Source organism: Dicentrarchus labrax, unplaced genomic scaffold (assembly GCF_905237075.1).
Source record: "Dicentrarchus labrax unplaced genomic scaffold, dlabrax2021, whole genome shotgun sequence".
Classification (NCBI taxonomy): domain Eukaryota; kingdom Metazoa; phylum Chordata; class Actinopteri; family Moronidae; genus Dicentrarchus; species Dicentrarchus labrax.
In genome coordinates this window covers 9,583,003-9,598,190 of record NW_026136714.1, presented here as the reverse complement: position 1 = coordinate 9,598,190, position 15,188 = coordinate 9,583,003, and the positions used below count along the sequence as shown (strand labels likewise).

Genomic DNA, 15,188 nt, shown 5'->3' with positions numbered 1-15,188 from the left:
AATAATGGATAAACACGAGCTTAGACCTGAACCCTGTGATCAATACGTGAAGATCAAGTGAATATAAGACTGTGTAAGGCAAAGCTATGATGGTGTGGGCATTTCATTTCAAGCTACTTGTACTTTACCTTCATAAAAGGAGATCAGAAACAATTTTCCATCATTGTTCATGTCCACACGCAGATCCTAAAGATGCAAGAGCAGACAAACACACACTGTTTAAACAAACATCACAGTATCGCATCTAGCAATTGTGTTTGTTTACTTGATTCACGAAGAGCACCTGTGTTAAAATTTTCCATGTAAATATTGAGAATAGCTAAAGTACTGAGTGTGAAATCTACAAGGTCTTTTTTCTTCAATATTAATAGAATAAAATAATAGAAGCACAAGGTGAGAAGGCAAGGCATCTGTTGAGTAAACTAATAAATAAATAAATACTGTATCATGCCTCAATCTCAAACATTATTGTGTCTCAGGTACATTACAGTACCTCTTCACACTTCAGCTTCCCACTGTAAGTACCACACTTCCAAAAAAGCTCTCGGGACCCAGTAGGTTCGGTCCAGGTGTAGTGCACAGCTTTCCCAGCCTCCAGCTCCTCCTGCTCCGCCTCTTTCTGAGAGCTGCACACACATGAAACCCACCCAGACACACACACATACCATATGTATCAGTAACATTATTAATAACTTAAATGAAGAAATAATATTCCACTGATTTGAGATGACAGGAAGCAAAAAATGGCAGACGGCAGTACAGTTTAACAGTAAAAAAGAGGACAATATAACAGCCCAGCCACCAAGAATCTACCGCCATGACAACAATCCAATCCAAAGTACCTGTCTGACAGAAGACACAAACAATTCCCATAAACACACAGAAATATTACAGTGTGACAACACCGAAAAGTCCTCAATACCTCTCCCGGAGAGGTAAGGTATAAATATGCATGTTCACTGATCTTGATTTGAACGAGACAAAGCAGACATAAGAAAATGAAAGAAGCCATAATCTACAGAGACAGAGATGAAAAACAAGAGAATACTAGTCGACACAACAGAACTATTGGAAGAAGCAAGAGGTGTGATTCCACTGGCAGAATCCCATCCAGTCAGCAGCATAAAAAAAATCTACAAGTAAGGATGATTTAACACTTGATACCAGATCAAAGGAACATAGCAATAAATGCATAAATGGGTTTAAATGTCTAATCTGCTCTTTTTACTCTAACCCAATGGTCCTTGATCCAGCAGATCAATAAAAAGATTGGTGGGTAAAATAGCATGTCCTTTATATATAAATAACTTATAGATCGTGTGATACAGTGGATGTCAATGTCTCAATCCTTAATTGTACAATCATTACAATACAATAATGTAAAATTATATCATTTTTGCCAAGGTCTATGCAGTATTTATTTCTCATTGGTGACGGTGAGGAGCAGATTAGACAGATAAACTGGGATCAGAGCTGAAGCGGTCTTCTTCTACTCATCTGTACCTGCACTCTTGATCTGACCACACTCTGCACTCAAGTGTGCTGCCACACTGAAGTGAATGTCACACCAATTCATATTTACGCGCTGCACCATTTGTGTGTTTCTGCCCTCTAGCCTGGCTCGTAAATTCTATCAAATAGTATGGATCTTATGGTTGGATCTTTCATGATCTTTTGAATATCATGCTGTACTTCTACATTCTTCCACCTGGTGTCATCCTCAGCTTCCTCCCTCATTCTGCAGAAGCTAGCCATTATACAGGCTATCTGAGGCTAATATGCTGCTCATACAGACTTTTATTTAACTATTACTTTACTGTTGGGCTACTATAGTGTATTTTAATCTTTTTACTTTTACTTTTACTTATGTGTATTTTACTTATGTGTATTTTTGCTAGATTAATTACTGTACTGTATTTCCTGTTAATGTTGTGTCTCTCACTGGTGATACTACTTCTTCTCGGCAAACCTGTACTAGAAGTCCTTTTATCTTCCTGCATAGCTGTGTACCTGCACACCGTGAGGGCAGAATACTATGTTTCTACACTGCATGTAAATTGTTATAACATTAATAACATTTCACATACTGTAAGGAGACATCTCCTGTTAAGGAGAAATCTCTCAACTAAACTCAACTTCCCTAATTCTTTTCTCAATGTGTATAAATCATTTGGCAACTACATGAAGAGCGAAAGCAATAAACAACTTAATGCAGCACTTTTAGATACATTTTGTTCCTCATTCGTTCTTTATCTCCCCTCCCATTCTTAATTTTCTGCAACTTTCTGAGTTCAGAGTGTGTCAAAAGAGTTTCCCCTTTTCACATTTTTCTACCTGTCCTCCTCCACTGAGAAGGAGAGGTCGAGCAGCTCGTCAGCCACCCACGTAGATTCTGTCCGGGCGCTGCATAACCCACAACACAAAAACATAAATGGCTATCAGCAAAAACAAACACTGTTAGTTATTATAAATTAAACTGTTTAAGGCTGCTGCAACAAGAGAAAGGAGTATTATAAAAAGAGTAATAAAAGAGTCAACAAATATGCAAAATACATACCAGTGAAATGCTAATGTAAATCTTTTTAAAATTAAAAACTGCTGTTTACAAAGTGAGGAATATGAAAAGACTTCACTCAGAAACAAAAAACTGGTAAGATAGAAATAAGCAGAAAATAAAAAACAGAAGCTGAATGAATAGAAACAGCACAACACGCAAAACATCCTACTTTGATTTATGATTTTCTGTTTACACTTGGTTGGGCTCTTCTTCATCTTAGGGCAAATGTTGCACATCCACAACATAAAAGAAACTTGGAGCACTTTGAAAGCATATTCACAGACAACACTTACAACAACGAAGCACTGTAATATTGTGACATAAAGCAGTAGGAAATGTTATCCAAGGACTGTTTTCAACTAACATGGAAATAACTAAAAGATAACAGGTCCCAGGCATTTTCTTTTTCTCATCCAATCCCAGTCTCTTTCCTCTCTCCTGCATCTCAGTCCATTCACTTATTGAGCCCCCTCACTTGTGTCACTAATGTTTGTGGTTTAGGAACCCAGATCTCTGTTACATGTTTGAGGAGCCACGCTGACATCCTTCACCCCATCATGTTCAATATCTAACCTATATTTGCTGCATCTTAATTTCTAATATTCTCTCACCTCTGATGGAACTGCAGAGTCTGGTCTTTTGTGTGGTTGATAATGAGGAAAGGAGCCGCGCCGTCGTGGTACTCAGAGAATCGGATTGTGGCTGAGTGCTCTGACAGGTTCACATCTACAATGATCCCGCCCACCTGAAGAAAGGAAATAAATAACAGTCCACATATTGGAATATAGTGTAAAGGTTTTCGTAAAATACTTTGGAAGCCAGTTTGAGTGCATTTTATCCGATTTATTATTTATAAATTTATTAACTATCACAGATGGAAATAGATTACTTCCAATGAAGGGACAACACTTATCTTTGTGTGTGTGTCTACTTACAGAGTTGTCCAGATGCAGCAATAGGCAGTTCTCTGGTCGTGTGAAGTCAATCGTCCGAGGAGGCAATAAACAACCTTCTACTTTGATTTTTAGTCGCTTGGTGTCGTTCTCAGGCCAGAAGGGAATGGCTGACTAAATGTGGAAAAAAACAAAAACCATCAATAACATTGTACAGTTAGGGTTTCATCAGCCCAAGTTGTGAAATAACAGCAGTTTTATGAAATATATGCATGTGCGAAGAAAACACAGATGGAAACAATAGTTGGTCTGGCCCTGACCTGTTCTGGATGAGCTTCCGTCCAGTTGTCCTGCCCCTCTTCACATATGAAAACGCTGTGCTTGGTTCTGTTGACCAGCATGTAAAATGGCACGAAGGTCACCATGCGAGTCAGACTAAAACTGCTCGCATCAATCTTCACACCAACCTGAGATCAGACAGACGTCACACAAATACACAGAAGACAATTATGTACTCAATAACAAAACCTGCCTTGGTTACATACATAAGCAATTTATATATATATATGGACCTTTAATTAAAACCTGTGTGACAGTAAGTAAATAATTTATGTCTGAATATCAGCCTCTGTGACAAAATCTTACCAGGTAATCTTTGTAGCGGCCTTTACATTTGACATCTCCGTGGCTTCCAACAGTATCCAGGGAGAACTCATCAGAGAGTTCACTGTCTGAGATCATAAGGCGAACCTGGGGGATGAAAAGAATTGCATCACATTAATATACACTTGGAAATGACAGCAAGAAGTTATGAATGTGGATCTTTGTATTTGCCTATTGAATTGTGTGATATATTCAAACGTCAGTGTTCTTAAAGACAAATTTATGAATATTATTGTGATACCAAAGATCATTTCCCAATTCTGACTTTTGATTTGACTCTTCAACATTTAAGGCAATAAAAAAATGACTATGAGAAGTCAAGCTATATTGCCTGAGCAACATTTAAAGCTGCATAATACAAATCATTGTAGTCTTTTTGGCCCTGATAAAAAAAATAATCTAGATATTTCAAAAAGCAAGAAGGCTAGTGCCCTAACACAAGCAAGAAAACATCAAATAAACTTTATTTTCATTTACTTTAAAACCCTCTCACCTTATTGTTTTTCAGGAAGTAACGGGGCTTGAAGGAGAAAAGCAGGGGCATGTCATAGTCCAGGGCGTGTTTACGGTGGATTTCGTCAGCCTTGTACTGAAGCAACCTGCCTGTCTTGTTCATCATCCAATATGGAGAGTGGATAGCAACCACCGTTTGTCCCAGGTCGTATTTAATATGTACTGCTATATCCAACTCCTCTCTCTTCCTCTCCATCCCTTCACCGTCGTCTTCGTCATTCTCTCTTAAAGACTGGAACACTATGAAGGTGATCTCTTCCTGGTCACTCTGTAATCTGCAAGAAAAGATTATGTGTTTGTTCCGATGAGAAGTGTTATTGCAGAGGGCAGGTGATTTTATATAATAATAATATCAATACAAAATACAATTGAAGTCAAACCTGTACTCAGAAGACCAGTCCTGAGAAAGGTAGTTCAGCAGGCAGAGATGGAGACTGGATTGGTTGATGACTGCAGTCTGAAGCTGGGCAGAGTGGCCTGGGTTCAGAGTGGCCTCAGGTGCAGAAACTCCACTGTCCTGTTGAGCAGCAGGCAGAGAGAGACATGGTTACAACAGTAAATCTGGAGCATCAGGGGTTTATCAATGCATTCACAAGCTGTGATGTTATAAATATACCAAAAAAAGACCCATTTGTAAACACATTACTACATGAAATATCCACTGTGATCGAATATTGCTCATGCAACTTCAGTAGTAGTAGTAGTCTCTGCAATTAGACTTATATACTGTACAGGCATTAACCCCAATAAACCATTGACTGGACACTGTATTGCACAATTTGGATTTTGTAGTGTGCTGAAACATGCAAACCCACCCATATGTCCTTTCAATCTCTAATGGCCCACCTGAGTAGTGATTACCAGACAATCCAATACCTTTAGTTCGTAGGAGATGGGGTAAGGCAGCAGGTTGCGTAGCAGGATGGAAGGCCACAGGTGAAGCACAAAGGGCACATCAAAGTTCTCCCCAACACCTCCCGTGTCTTTGAATGTCACAGCATCTTTTACTGGCACAATGTTGACCATCATCACACCACCCTGATTCCCACAGCGACGGCAGGTCTGTTGGAGGCGTGCCTCGGGCTGCTCTTTGCTGAAATCTTCGTAACAGAAGCCCTCTGAGCACTCAAACTGCTCACCCTGATTGTCGTCCTCTGTTATCGGCTGAAGGCTCAGCTCAGACCTGAGGGGGGCAGCAGAGAGTAGATGCGGGTGAAGGAGTATATTGGTGTGCAGGACAGCAAATAGACTGTGATGAAGAGAGACTGTGTGAAGATGTGTGTTTATGTGTTTGACCTCACCTATATGAGTCCAGAGGCACACAGAACTCCTCAGTAGGGAGAGCTTTACCCAGACATGTTGATCCTTCAAAAACGTTGAATGGGATTGAGAAATGATTGATGATCTGCATTAGAGGAAAGAAAAAAATTTGATCTGTAATCCTGTTCTTAAATCTGGAAAGAGTATTATGTCTTGATATACAGTAATTGCAGCCTTTTATAGGAACTGCCTGGCTAATTGACATTAATACATATTTAATTAGCTTAAAGGATGATGTTAATAGGAGATCCAGGAGGGAATATGCATCTTGAGAGCATAATTTATCTTATTACAACACACCATAATATACAAGTATAAAAATTTGTAAATGTATTTAAGACAATCAGTACCTGGAAAGGAGACCGGATCTTGATGTACTTGCTGCCCTCCACAGAGTAAATCTGACACACCAGGAAACGAGTAACTCTCGACTCTTTGTGCATTACACTGTACATTCCCCTGCCCACCTTGATCAGGGGGATCACACTGGCTGAGGTATGGCCCATTGGCGCTGGAGACGGCAGAGGAAATAAGAGCAGTTCATATGCATTTCATTTTATAATGACAATGGTGATTACATACATTATAATTGTGTATACAAGATAACTTACTAGGCTGTATGTAGTAGTCCTTCCCACTCAAGGAAATCATGGCTGAGAACTGGTCTGAGTCCGTTGTGGTTGAATAGCCCATTCCGAGGGTTTCCCCATCCTTCAGCATCACAGTGTGGTTGGCGCCCTGCTGGCCGATGGGACAAAACATCTCACTATGGTGGACGGACACTGACAGGCCCAGGCGGTTTTTCACTACAAACGGAGCTTCGTCCGTCTGGAAGGAGTCAGCAGTTTGTTTGGCAGCCTCTGCAAATGCCTGGGGACGGTCAAGAACATGAATGTTATAGATGACTGGCCATCTGCCTATTAAAATGATGACAACTGTTCTCTTACCGTGCCCAAGTTACTCAGCATGGCCAGTCCACATTTGGAGAGGGTGATGTTGAGCTGGTCTTTACTGCTGATGACGATGACGGTTTTATAGTCTGGGACATTATAATCCACTTCATCTGACAATTGTGTGTATTTAACTGGCTTCTTCTTCATCTGGTTATAGGATATTAAAAAGTTAGAAATGCTGTGTGTACCTGTATGTGTATGTGTGAATGAGAGAACATAGATATACTGTGTGTGTGTGTGTGTGTGTGTGTGTGTGTGTGTGTGTGTGTGTGTGTTTATATACATCAGTACCTTCAGTTCCAGTCTCCATGGTTTGAAACCGTCTCTTGTCTCATCCTCTAAAGGCTCCAGCAGTGGTTCCCACACTCCCATCACCTCATTATAATAGTGAACCTAAAGGCAAAACACAATACAAAAGAAGAAAACTTTAGTACATGAGTTCTGGCCAACATGTGGGAATACAGTATGTTCCAAATATTGTTGTAGATAACGATCAATAGGTCTATACAACTTGTAAAAATATATAATTTTAATGAATATGTGTATTTCTCATATGTGAATAGAACAAACTATATAGAAAAACACTGAAAGCAAAGGTAAAACACTGTACTAGGGATTTTTATAGTGAAAGCCTTTAGGCACATGGTTAGGAAATGTATGTAGTGCTGGCATGTGTGTTACCTCCAGGTCAAGCTCGCTGTGTAAGTTAATGAGTGTGGACCAGTTTGTGACATCTCCATGGAATGAGGACTTGGCCAGAAGCATGGGGACAGTGTGGTGTCCCACTCCAGCCTCCAGAGTCAGACAGATTGATTTGATGGTCACCTGCAGGGATGGACAACCAATGAAATGAAACAAACTGTTCTTATGAATCAAATCTGGAATGTCTTTTATTGTGCACATACAATAAAATACCAGAGATAAATGGGTTGTTATATAAAAGGTAATAAATAAAAACTGAAAAAAATATAAAAATTGACTATTAGCTATTACTATAGCATACAATCAACCATATAGTTTTATCAGTTGAGTCACAGTGCAGCTAAATACCTGCAATGACTCTCCCTGTGGTATCAGTGGGGCCAGGGACGCTGTGTCTTCATCCCCATCCTCTTCTAGGAACCAGAGTTTAAGCTCCTTCCAGCCCCGTTTCTCCCACAGGTCCACAGGAACAGGACTATCAAGCTCCTCTGGGGTTTCCGCTGTGGGAGTCAGAGCGGACTGGATGGTGATCACTGTGTTGATGATGATTGGAGATACCTGAGGAAAAATACATACAAACGTTTTAACATTTGTATTTAAAGGAAATGCATTTCATTGGCTTAACTTCTGGACTATGTCCACCATGTGTATTAATAATGAAACAACTACAGTACCTTCAGTGTGAGAGAATTAATGGAAACCTCCATAGCCTGCGGGGATGTTGGAGACTGAGCACTCTTGAAGAACACCTGACAAGGCTGCAGCACTGTGGTCACATTGTTTTTCCTCTTCTCTCTCAAGAAGGGACACGCCACTACCTACAACAACCGTATTCATAACAAACTTTTTTATACTGGTTACTGATGCATGCAAGATAACTTTTTAATTTTTTAAAATAGCCAGAGTTAGATTTTCAAACAAACAAACCTTGAGGTCCTTGATAACAGCAGTCATCTGTGATCCCTCTGCACCACTTTTCATCACCAGTTCACACTGCGTGGTCATCACCAGGGCTGGGGCGTCAGCACGCGTCAGGTCAGCCACAAACACAATCTCCGGGTTACGCACCAGAACATTCATCTCTGTCTTTGAAACCACGGCTGGAGCTGCAGCTGACAGCGGCAGAGAGTCAGAGGAAAACATCAGTTCAGCCATAAGACAACAGGATAGAAATTATGTCAGATTAATTAAACTCTTATTTAACTCACTGGATTCTTTAGATGTGACAGAAGAGTTGATGTTCTTTTTATCTCCCGCTCCAGAACTGTGCTTGGGTTGCGGCACTTGAGCAAAACCCTGCTGGGTGGCCTTAAGAAAGATGTCCGCCACTGTGAGCAGGAACTCCATGCTGGCACACAGGTACACATCCTGCACCACCGTGTCCAATATTGTGCCATCACGGCCCTGGCGGTAGTTCACCTCCACCATCATGTTCTCTTCTGCACCAGGACACAGTTCCATCATCCTGGAGAACATGTAGGTTAAGGGGGTTAAAGATATCAACAAGAGGGATGTGGAGGAGAGTACAAAGTGAGAGTATAAGTCACAAATAGTCACAGATGAAGAAGAACATAAAATAGGGACTGAGAGAGTGAAGAATGATTATATCCAGTAGAAGAATAGAGAAACTAAATGTTAAAAAGATAATTTGCCCTACATTATATTTTCAAGTTTTTGATAATTATGTGTTACATGGTAGGACAGCTCATCGTATTTTATTAGTATTCCCACAGTTTTCTACATCTGCCAGTCAGTAAAGTCACACTGACACTATTACAAAAGCTACAACAGCGTCTTATGACAGACAGACAGACAGACAATGAGAAAATCTCATCAATCAAGCTATTGTAATTTAAAATAGCATACCGTATACGTTTGGTGTGTAGGATTTGAACTACTTTAAATATTTTCTTGCCAGCTTTGGGTGTGGGCATTTTTCATGGTTTGATAGGCAGGTGTACAAAAGAAGACATCTCTGTCTTAATGTGCATAGACAACTCATGTCTGATTGTGAGTTTAAATGTAAATAAATGCGCAAAATAAAGAGGTGTAAATAAATATGTTCTTGTGTCCCTTGTACCTCGGTGTGACCATCTTGATTCTGGGTCTCTTGTCATCAAGAAGGCAGGTAGCCAGTCGGACTGAGGCCTTCATGGAGTTGTCAGAGAACATGTGGATGGAGGTGGAGATGGTGCCCAGAGTAAACTCCGCCAACTTCAGCTGCTCATCATGTGAATCCAACAGCTGGATCTAGATAATGACATGTACACTGTGTTAGACAAACAACATCACTTGTGCCTGATTGGGTGAGTGAGAAAGTGTGAGAGTGTGTGTGTGTGTGTGTGTGTGTGTGTGTGTGTGTGTGTGTGTGTGTGTGTGTGTGTGTGTGTGTGTGAATTACCACATTCTCATTGGGGCTATACAGGACCAGCGTCATTGAGTCGAACTTGAAGTCTAATTTGAGTGTGTTCTTCAGCTTGCTGTTTTTATGGGTCTCCACAACAGCAGATGTCACTACTGTGTTACCTACAGCACAAACCACATATTTATAAGGTACATTACTTTTTGGTTACAATGGTTTAAAATATTTCCATCTGAACAAAACACATTCTCAGATTTTATAAGCTTTTTTAGGATTTTCATTGTCCTGAAACTCTATAGATGCTTCAAATTAACTTAAACTCTAATGGTCAATTTTCATTTTGTGGAATGACAAAATTGTACATATCTTAGTTCTTGTGTGGTTCTGTTATGTCTCAAACCCACATACACACATGAACACAAACAACCATAACCACAACTGCTTACTGCTGGCTGGTCCAGTGGTTCCAGAGCCCTGGGACTCTTTGTTAGATACAGAGTCAGAGGAGGGTTCAGTGGGGGGCAGGTGAGCTGGAGGTGGAACAGCATCAGACTTCTCTGACAGGTTCTCACTCAGAGTCCTCAGGACCACTGTCATGTCATCTTGGCTGAGGATGAGCTGTTAGGAAAATACACAAAATTTGACAATACTATACTTGGGAAAACTTATTTTGATTCTGATATTAACCATAAGCCTCTACCTAATCTTGGGATCAGATAACAGAACAGACAAAAGGGCACACAGAGAGACTGGTAGAAGCACAAAACATCACTAATGAAACCATAACATCGCGTAATATGTAGGCCTGTTAATTATTAATCCAATAGGAATCATTAAACAAAGTTCAAATGAAGCAAAAAAGAGATGGAATTACACATAGCAATACGTAGTCTATAAAAACCACTACATTCCTCACAGCACTACTTACATTCATGGGCTTAAGATGAGCAGTGATCTCTATGTCAGGTATGCTGTGGTACCAGTTGGATGAAAGATTTCTCTGGATTTCCAAGTCCAGGCTGACTGGCTTCAACAGCTGGGTCTCTCCCTGAAAACCTTCATTTATGTATGTGGTCCTGGAAGAAAATATCACATCACACACACATTAGAAATTATTGTAATTCTAAACCAATCGCATTTTGTTTTACTGCTTTGCAAAAAAAATCTTCTTTCAGCAAATAAAGATTTAATCAGAGTTCACCGTTTAATCATAATTTCTAACTATGTCTGCTCTCTGACCTGTACATCTTGAGGTCGGTCAGTCTCACAGTCATTATATCCACCACAGGCGGGATATTAGCAGCACTTTTAAAGGGCTGCTTGGCAAAATGGTTCTTGACAGATAGCAGACCAAGGTCAGCAACAATAACATTGGAGGAAGAGGAGGACTGGGGCAGGAAGATGACAGGTGCATTGAAGTGGACGTTCAAAGCGATCCGAGTGCTCCGCTCTGCCAGTTCCTTCACACCTGACGCTGCCTTTTCTGCAGCCTGGACTGTCACCTCAGCAAGGGCCTCTTTAGCCTCTTGGAAGTTATTGATGAATGCCTGCGAGGAAGAAACAGGTAATTAGTTGGGGTTGGAATGCAGAATTAAATTTTTTTCTGAGACCTAATGTTAGAATTGCCTTATAAAAGAAATTGATATACAAGTTAGTGAAATGCTGGTAAGACTGACATATAAATGTGTATTGGACTCAATCAACTGTTAAAAGTCTTGGATTGTGACAGGGATGTGTGATTCTTACCAGTATGGAGGAGACAAACTTGTTGAGGAAGATGACCTGGATGCATCCCACTGTCAGTGAGACAGCGGTGTCAACTTTAGACATGTCCAGATAGGCATCTCCTTCTGTTGCATCTGTATAGTTTACCATGCGGAAGGCAAACACCTCCTTATCCGCTATAGACACAGCCTAAGAAATGAGTGAGAGACAAGAAAGCATAATTAAAATGAATAGAGCTATATGGGGAAACAGACTCATCTACGCTTATCCACAGCAACTTATGCTTAGTGGTCAACACTAATGAATGCCAGAAATACAAGTAGTTAAAACACAAGAAGAGATCAAATATAAATAGAATATAGAACATAAAAGTTAAGAGTACATTAAGTGCATTCTTACAAGCTAGATTAGCAGTCTAAACATTTTTCAAGATAGGCCACTTGCTGATTGTACCTTTTTGTAAAAAGCGTCTTTGTCGCAGTCTAGGATCACAATGCTCTTAAGGTTGGCCAGAACCTCCATCTCCTTTTTCCGCATCAGAACCTCAGAAACCAGACCTGGATGGTTGAGAAAGTGAGACAGTGTAAAAGCATTGTTCCACCTAATGGTAAGCTTGACAAGGGAAATGCATAGAAGAACAAATCCGATGTAATACCGATGTCAATAGAGAACTTTAGGTGGCAACATACATGCCCCCTACCTGCGGGGGGCACCAGTGGGACACAGTGGACATGCAACACCACTTATTATTAATAAAATATGATATAGTGACAACACAAGGTCATGGAGTAGGAGATGTCACAACACTCCCATACCTTCAATACTAATCTCAGAGATCCTAGCTTTCTCTCCTCGAATGAAAACCTTCAGACAGCGGAGATCAGCTCTGATATGTAGATTTACCACATCAGCAAACTTTGAACTCTTTGAACCTGTGGAGAAAGGTGGCAAGAAAGAAAAGGTGAGTAACTGAAGACATACACTGAAGACAGCCAGAGAAGATGTAATTATACTCTGAAAGGGGTACCATTACTTTTTTTCCTGGTTACAGTAGTTTCCTCCTTCTTCTCTTCCTCCCTCTCTCCCTCTCCCTCATCCTCCTCAGGGATGGTTGGGAGCTCCTCCTGCCCTGCCTCCTTCTTAGTGGATGGAGGACGGAGGTTGTCGAGGAAGTTTAGGGCGTTGAGTAGAGCCTCTGTATGGAGATGGACATCCAGGGATGAGAAGGTCACCTGATGGGGAATGCAATGTCAAGATGTTAAAATGTTAGTGGAGAAGTCAAGTACAATTGTTTTTGTTGTCATAATTATACTTAATTGTTCTTTCACTATAACTATAACTTATGTACAATAAACATTCGTTTTTAAATATGAAATTTGCATTATATTCCAGCATTGGATAGTGCATAAACATGCTATCCATTTTCCAAACTATTTCAACATAACAGGACAGAATAACATATAAGCATCTAAATCTGAATAAGTACTTAATTAACATTTCCCTCACCTTGATGAGTTGCTCTGTATTGTTGTGTTGAGACTTGAACTCAGGGCCATTCTTATCAGCCTAGAAAAGAAGTACAATCCTCAATGAGAAAGCCATTTATCGCCTTTTGGAAAATAATCAGGATTATGACAATTTGTGGAACGACCGTAAACAAATGGGTTTTTATGTTTGGTATCACACATACTTTAATATATTCCAGTGTGAGAAGGTCAACCTCTGTGTTGTCCAGAGTGGTGATCAGCTGAACCTGCTTCTCTTCAGAATCTAAATGAAGAAACAAATAAAACATGACATGTAAAAAACTGCAGCATTTTTGTTTACAAATGCTTATTAGACTGTTTACAATCACCACATGTTAGCCAAAATGTCTCCTGAACTGTTTTAAGTAAAGGTGAGGTGACACACAGCTACTGACCCATGTATTCAGGGCACTTGAGGCAGATCTCTCGTAGGTAGGTGTTAGATGTCATGTCAAAGGTGCGTAGTTTCAGTTCAGTGCCCAGACCCTCTATGTCCAAGTGGAGCACTGTGACCTCTTGCTCCCCAGACAGACGACACAATTGAACAGAAAACTATACAAACAAAGAGGACATAGAGGAAGAGAACAGAAAAAGGAAAAATAGATTAGAATAATGGGAAAATTATTGACAGAATTAAAATGGCTTTACAGGCAGACTATCACAGACTAGTTTTGTCTCCTAGTTCAACAAGTCCTCTCTGTACCTCACTGATTTCAAATGTCATGATGAAGTCAGTCATGTTCTTCTGAGAGTCTTCCTTGAAAAAACTTTTTCTTTTGTGTAAGTCTGCGTAGCGCAGTGGCATGGGATTATCGGAAAAGAAGGGTCGATCACCGATGGGAGAGGTGGGAGCATCGTAGAACAAATCTTCCTCTGACCCTGAGGGATGATAAAAACAAAAACACACACAATGACCCACCCTATACTGTAGATACAAACAGTGTAACAAGGTATTTAGCACAATGATTACGTGTGTGTGGCTGCATGAGGGATACAGAGCGAGGAGAACATGGCTATTACCCAGTGAGGTAATGCTGATGGTCTCACATGACTCGAACATGAGAGAAGAGCGCTGGTCAGTTAAGTTCAGAGGTCGTCTGGGAGTGAGCTGTGGGGTGAACGACTTTGGCTAAGGAAGAAAGAAAACCAAAACATGAGCCAAACCAGGAAAAAAGTATCAACTCATTGAAACGTATTAAAATCTGACACTGTTATTATTAAAGCATGCTGTATTCATCAAATCGATATGCATGTTGTTTTAGTTTTCCATTCTCTAATTTCAACAATAATAACTAATTTATTAATAAGTATGGGGACTGCAGTAAACCTCAGAAGAAAGTGCAGAAACCATTTCCTTTTCTTCCTGGATTTTGTAAAAAGATTTTTTGTTATGCCTGCTTTATAATTTATCTCAGCCTAAATGTGGACAGGGACCACATTTTGGACCATGTAGGCACCTTCCTACTTTTCTTACCTTTGTGGATGAAGCAGTGCCGTGTGCAGCAGGTCTGCTCTCAGGCAGTGGAATACTTTCTACCAGCTCCAGAACACTGCGAAGTTTATCATCAGAAATACGGAGAGAAAGCAAAGGAAGCTCTCCAGACATCTTATACCTGGAACACATATGCAAACATGGTAACACAAAGAAACACGTAAAAGAATGGCCTTTAATTTTAGTCTTTAATCCTTACAACATGGGAGAAAAAAACCTACAAACTTACTTTGCCATGCGGGAATCTTTGACAACCATCGCCCTGCTGAAAACTACTTTTAAATCCACTGGCTCTAGGATGTGGAGCGGCGACAGTTTCTGCTTACGAGCCATTTTCCAGTCGCCATCTATCACACACAGAAAATGTTTTACATTGACAAAAACCTCAAAAAAAAGAAAGTCCAGCCAAAAAGCCTACAAGAGTTAACCACAGACTTAAAGGCATTTTCTCAATATTGCTTTCTTTGTATAAATTGTGTTAA

General features: G+C 40.2%; 1 protein-coding gene across 3 annotated transcripts in view; it reads right to left on the bottom strand.

Annotated features, from left to right (window-relative positions):
* Positions 1 to 15,188, bottom strand: part of vps13a (vacuolar protein sorting 13 homolog A) — a 35,742-nt gene that overhangs the window by 10,270 nt on the left and 10,284 nt on the right. For 2 of the 3 annotated variants that reach the window (XM_051423412.1, XM_051423414.1), the window contains exons 22-57: positions 14,936 to 15,053; positions 14,689 to 14,827; positions 14,235 to 14,343; positions 13,918 to 14,093; positions 13,610 to 13,766; positions 13,379 to 13,458; positions 13,195 to 13,254; positions 12,722 to 12,920; positions 12,504 to 12,620; positions 12,142 to 12,245; positions 11,710 to 11,877; positions 11,203 to 11,510; positions 10,892 to 11,039; positions 10,410 to 10,581; positions 10,003 to 10,127; positions 9,682 to 9,851; positions 8,810 to 9,066; positions 8,529 to 8,713; positions 8,276 to 8,419; positions 7,950 to 8,159; positions 7,581 to 7,724; positions 7,191 to 7,292; positions 6,894 to 7,046; positions 6,558 to 6,816; positions 6,297 to 6,457; positions 5,928 to 6,031; positions 5,503 to 5,809; positions 5,007 to 5,143; positions 4,607 to 4,901; positions 4,096 to 4,200; positions 3,771 to 3,917; positions 3,493 to 3,624; positions 3,169 to 3,302; positions 2,335 to 2,403; positions 494 to 626; positions 129 to 186 (exon numbers count right to left, since the gene is read on the bottom strand). In XM_051423412.1, the coding sequence (XP_051279372.1) occupies positions 129 to 186; positions 494 to 626; positions 2,335 to 2,403; positions 3,169 to 3,302; positions 3,493 to 3,624; positions 3,771 to 3,917; positions 4,096 to 4,200; positions 4,607 to 4,901; positions 5,007 to 5,143; positions 5,503 to 5,809; positions 5,928 to 6,031; positions 6,297 to 6,457; positions 6,558 to 6,816; positions 6,894 to 7,046; positions 7,191 to 7,292; positions 7,581 to 7,724; positions 7,950 to 8,159; positions 8,276 to 8,419; positions 8,529 to 8,713; positions 8,810 to 9,066; positions 9,682 to 9,851; positions 10,003 to 10,127; positions 10,410 to 10,581; positions 10,892 to 11,039; positions 11,203 to 11,510; positions 11,710 to 11,877; positions 12,142 to 12,245; positions 12,504 to 12,620; positions 12,722 to 12,920; positions 13,195 to 13,254; positions 13,379 to 13,458; positions 13,610 to 13,766; positions 13,918 to 14,093; positions 14,235 to 14,343; positions 14,689 to 14,827; positions 14,936 to 15,053 (5,586 nt within the window). The remainder of the gene's footprint in view (positions 1 to 128; positions 187 to 493; positions 627 to 2,334; positions 2,404 to 3,168; positions 3,303 to 3,492; positions 3,625 to 3,770; positions 3,918 to 4,095; positions 4,201 to 4,606; positions 4,902 to 5,006; positions 5,144 to 5,502; positions 5,810 to 5,927; positions 6,032 to 6,296; positions 6,458 to 6,557; positions 6,817 to 6,893; positions 7,047 to 7,190; positions 7,293 to 7,580; positions 7,725 to 7,949; positions 8,160 to 8,275; positions 8,420 to 8,528; positions 8,714 to 8,809; positions 9,067 to 9,681; positions 9,852 to 10,002; positions 10,128 to 10,409; positions 10,582 to 10,891; positions 11,040 to 11,202; positions 11,511 to 11,709; positions 11,878 to 12,141; positions 12,246 to 12,503; positions 12,621 to 12,721; positions 12,921 to 13,194; positions 13,255 to 13,378; positions 13,459 to 13,609; positions 13,767 to 13,917; positions 14,094 to 14,234; positions 14,344 to 14,688; positions 14,828 to 14,935; positions 15,054 to 15,188) is intronic. The other variant, XM_051423413.1, reaches the window with a different exon arrangement.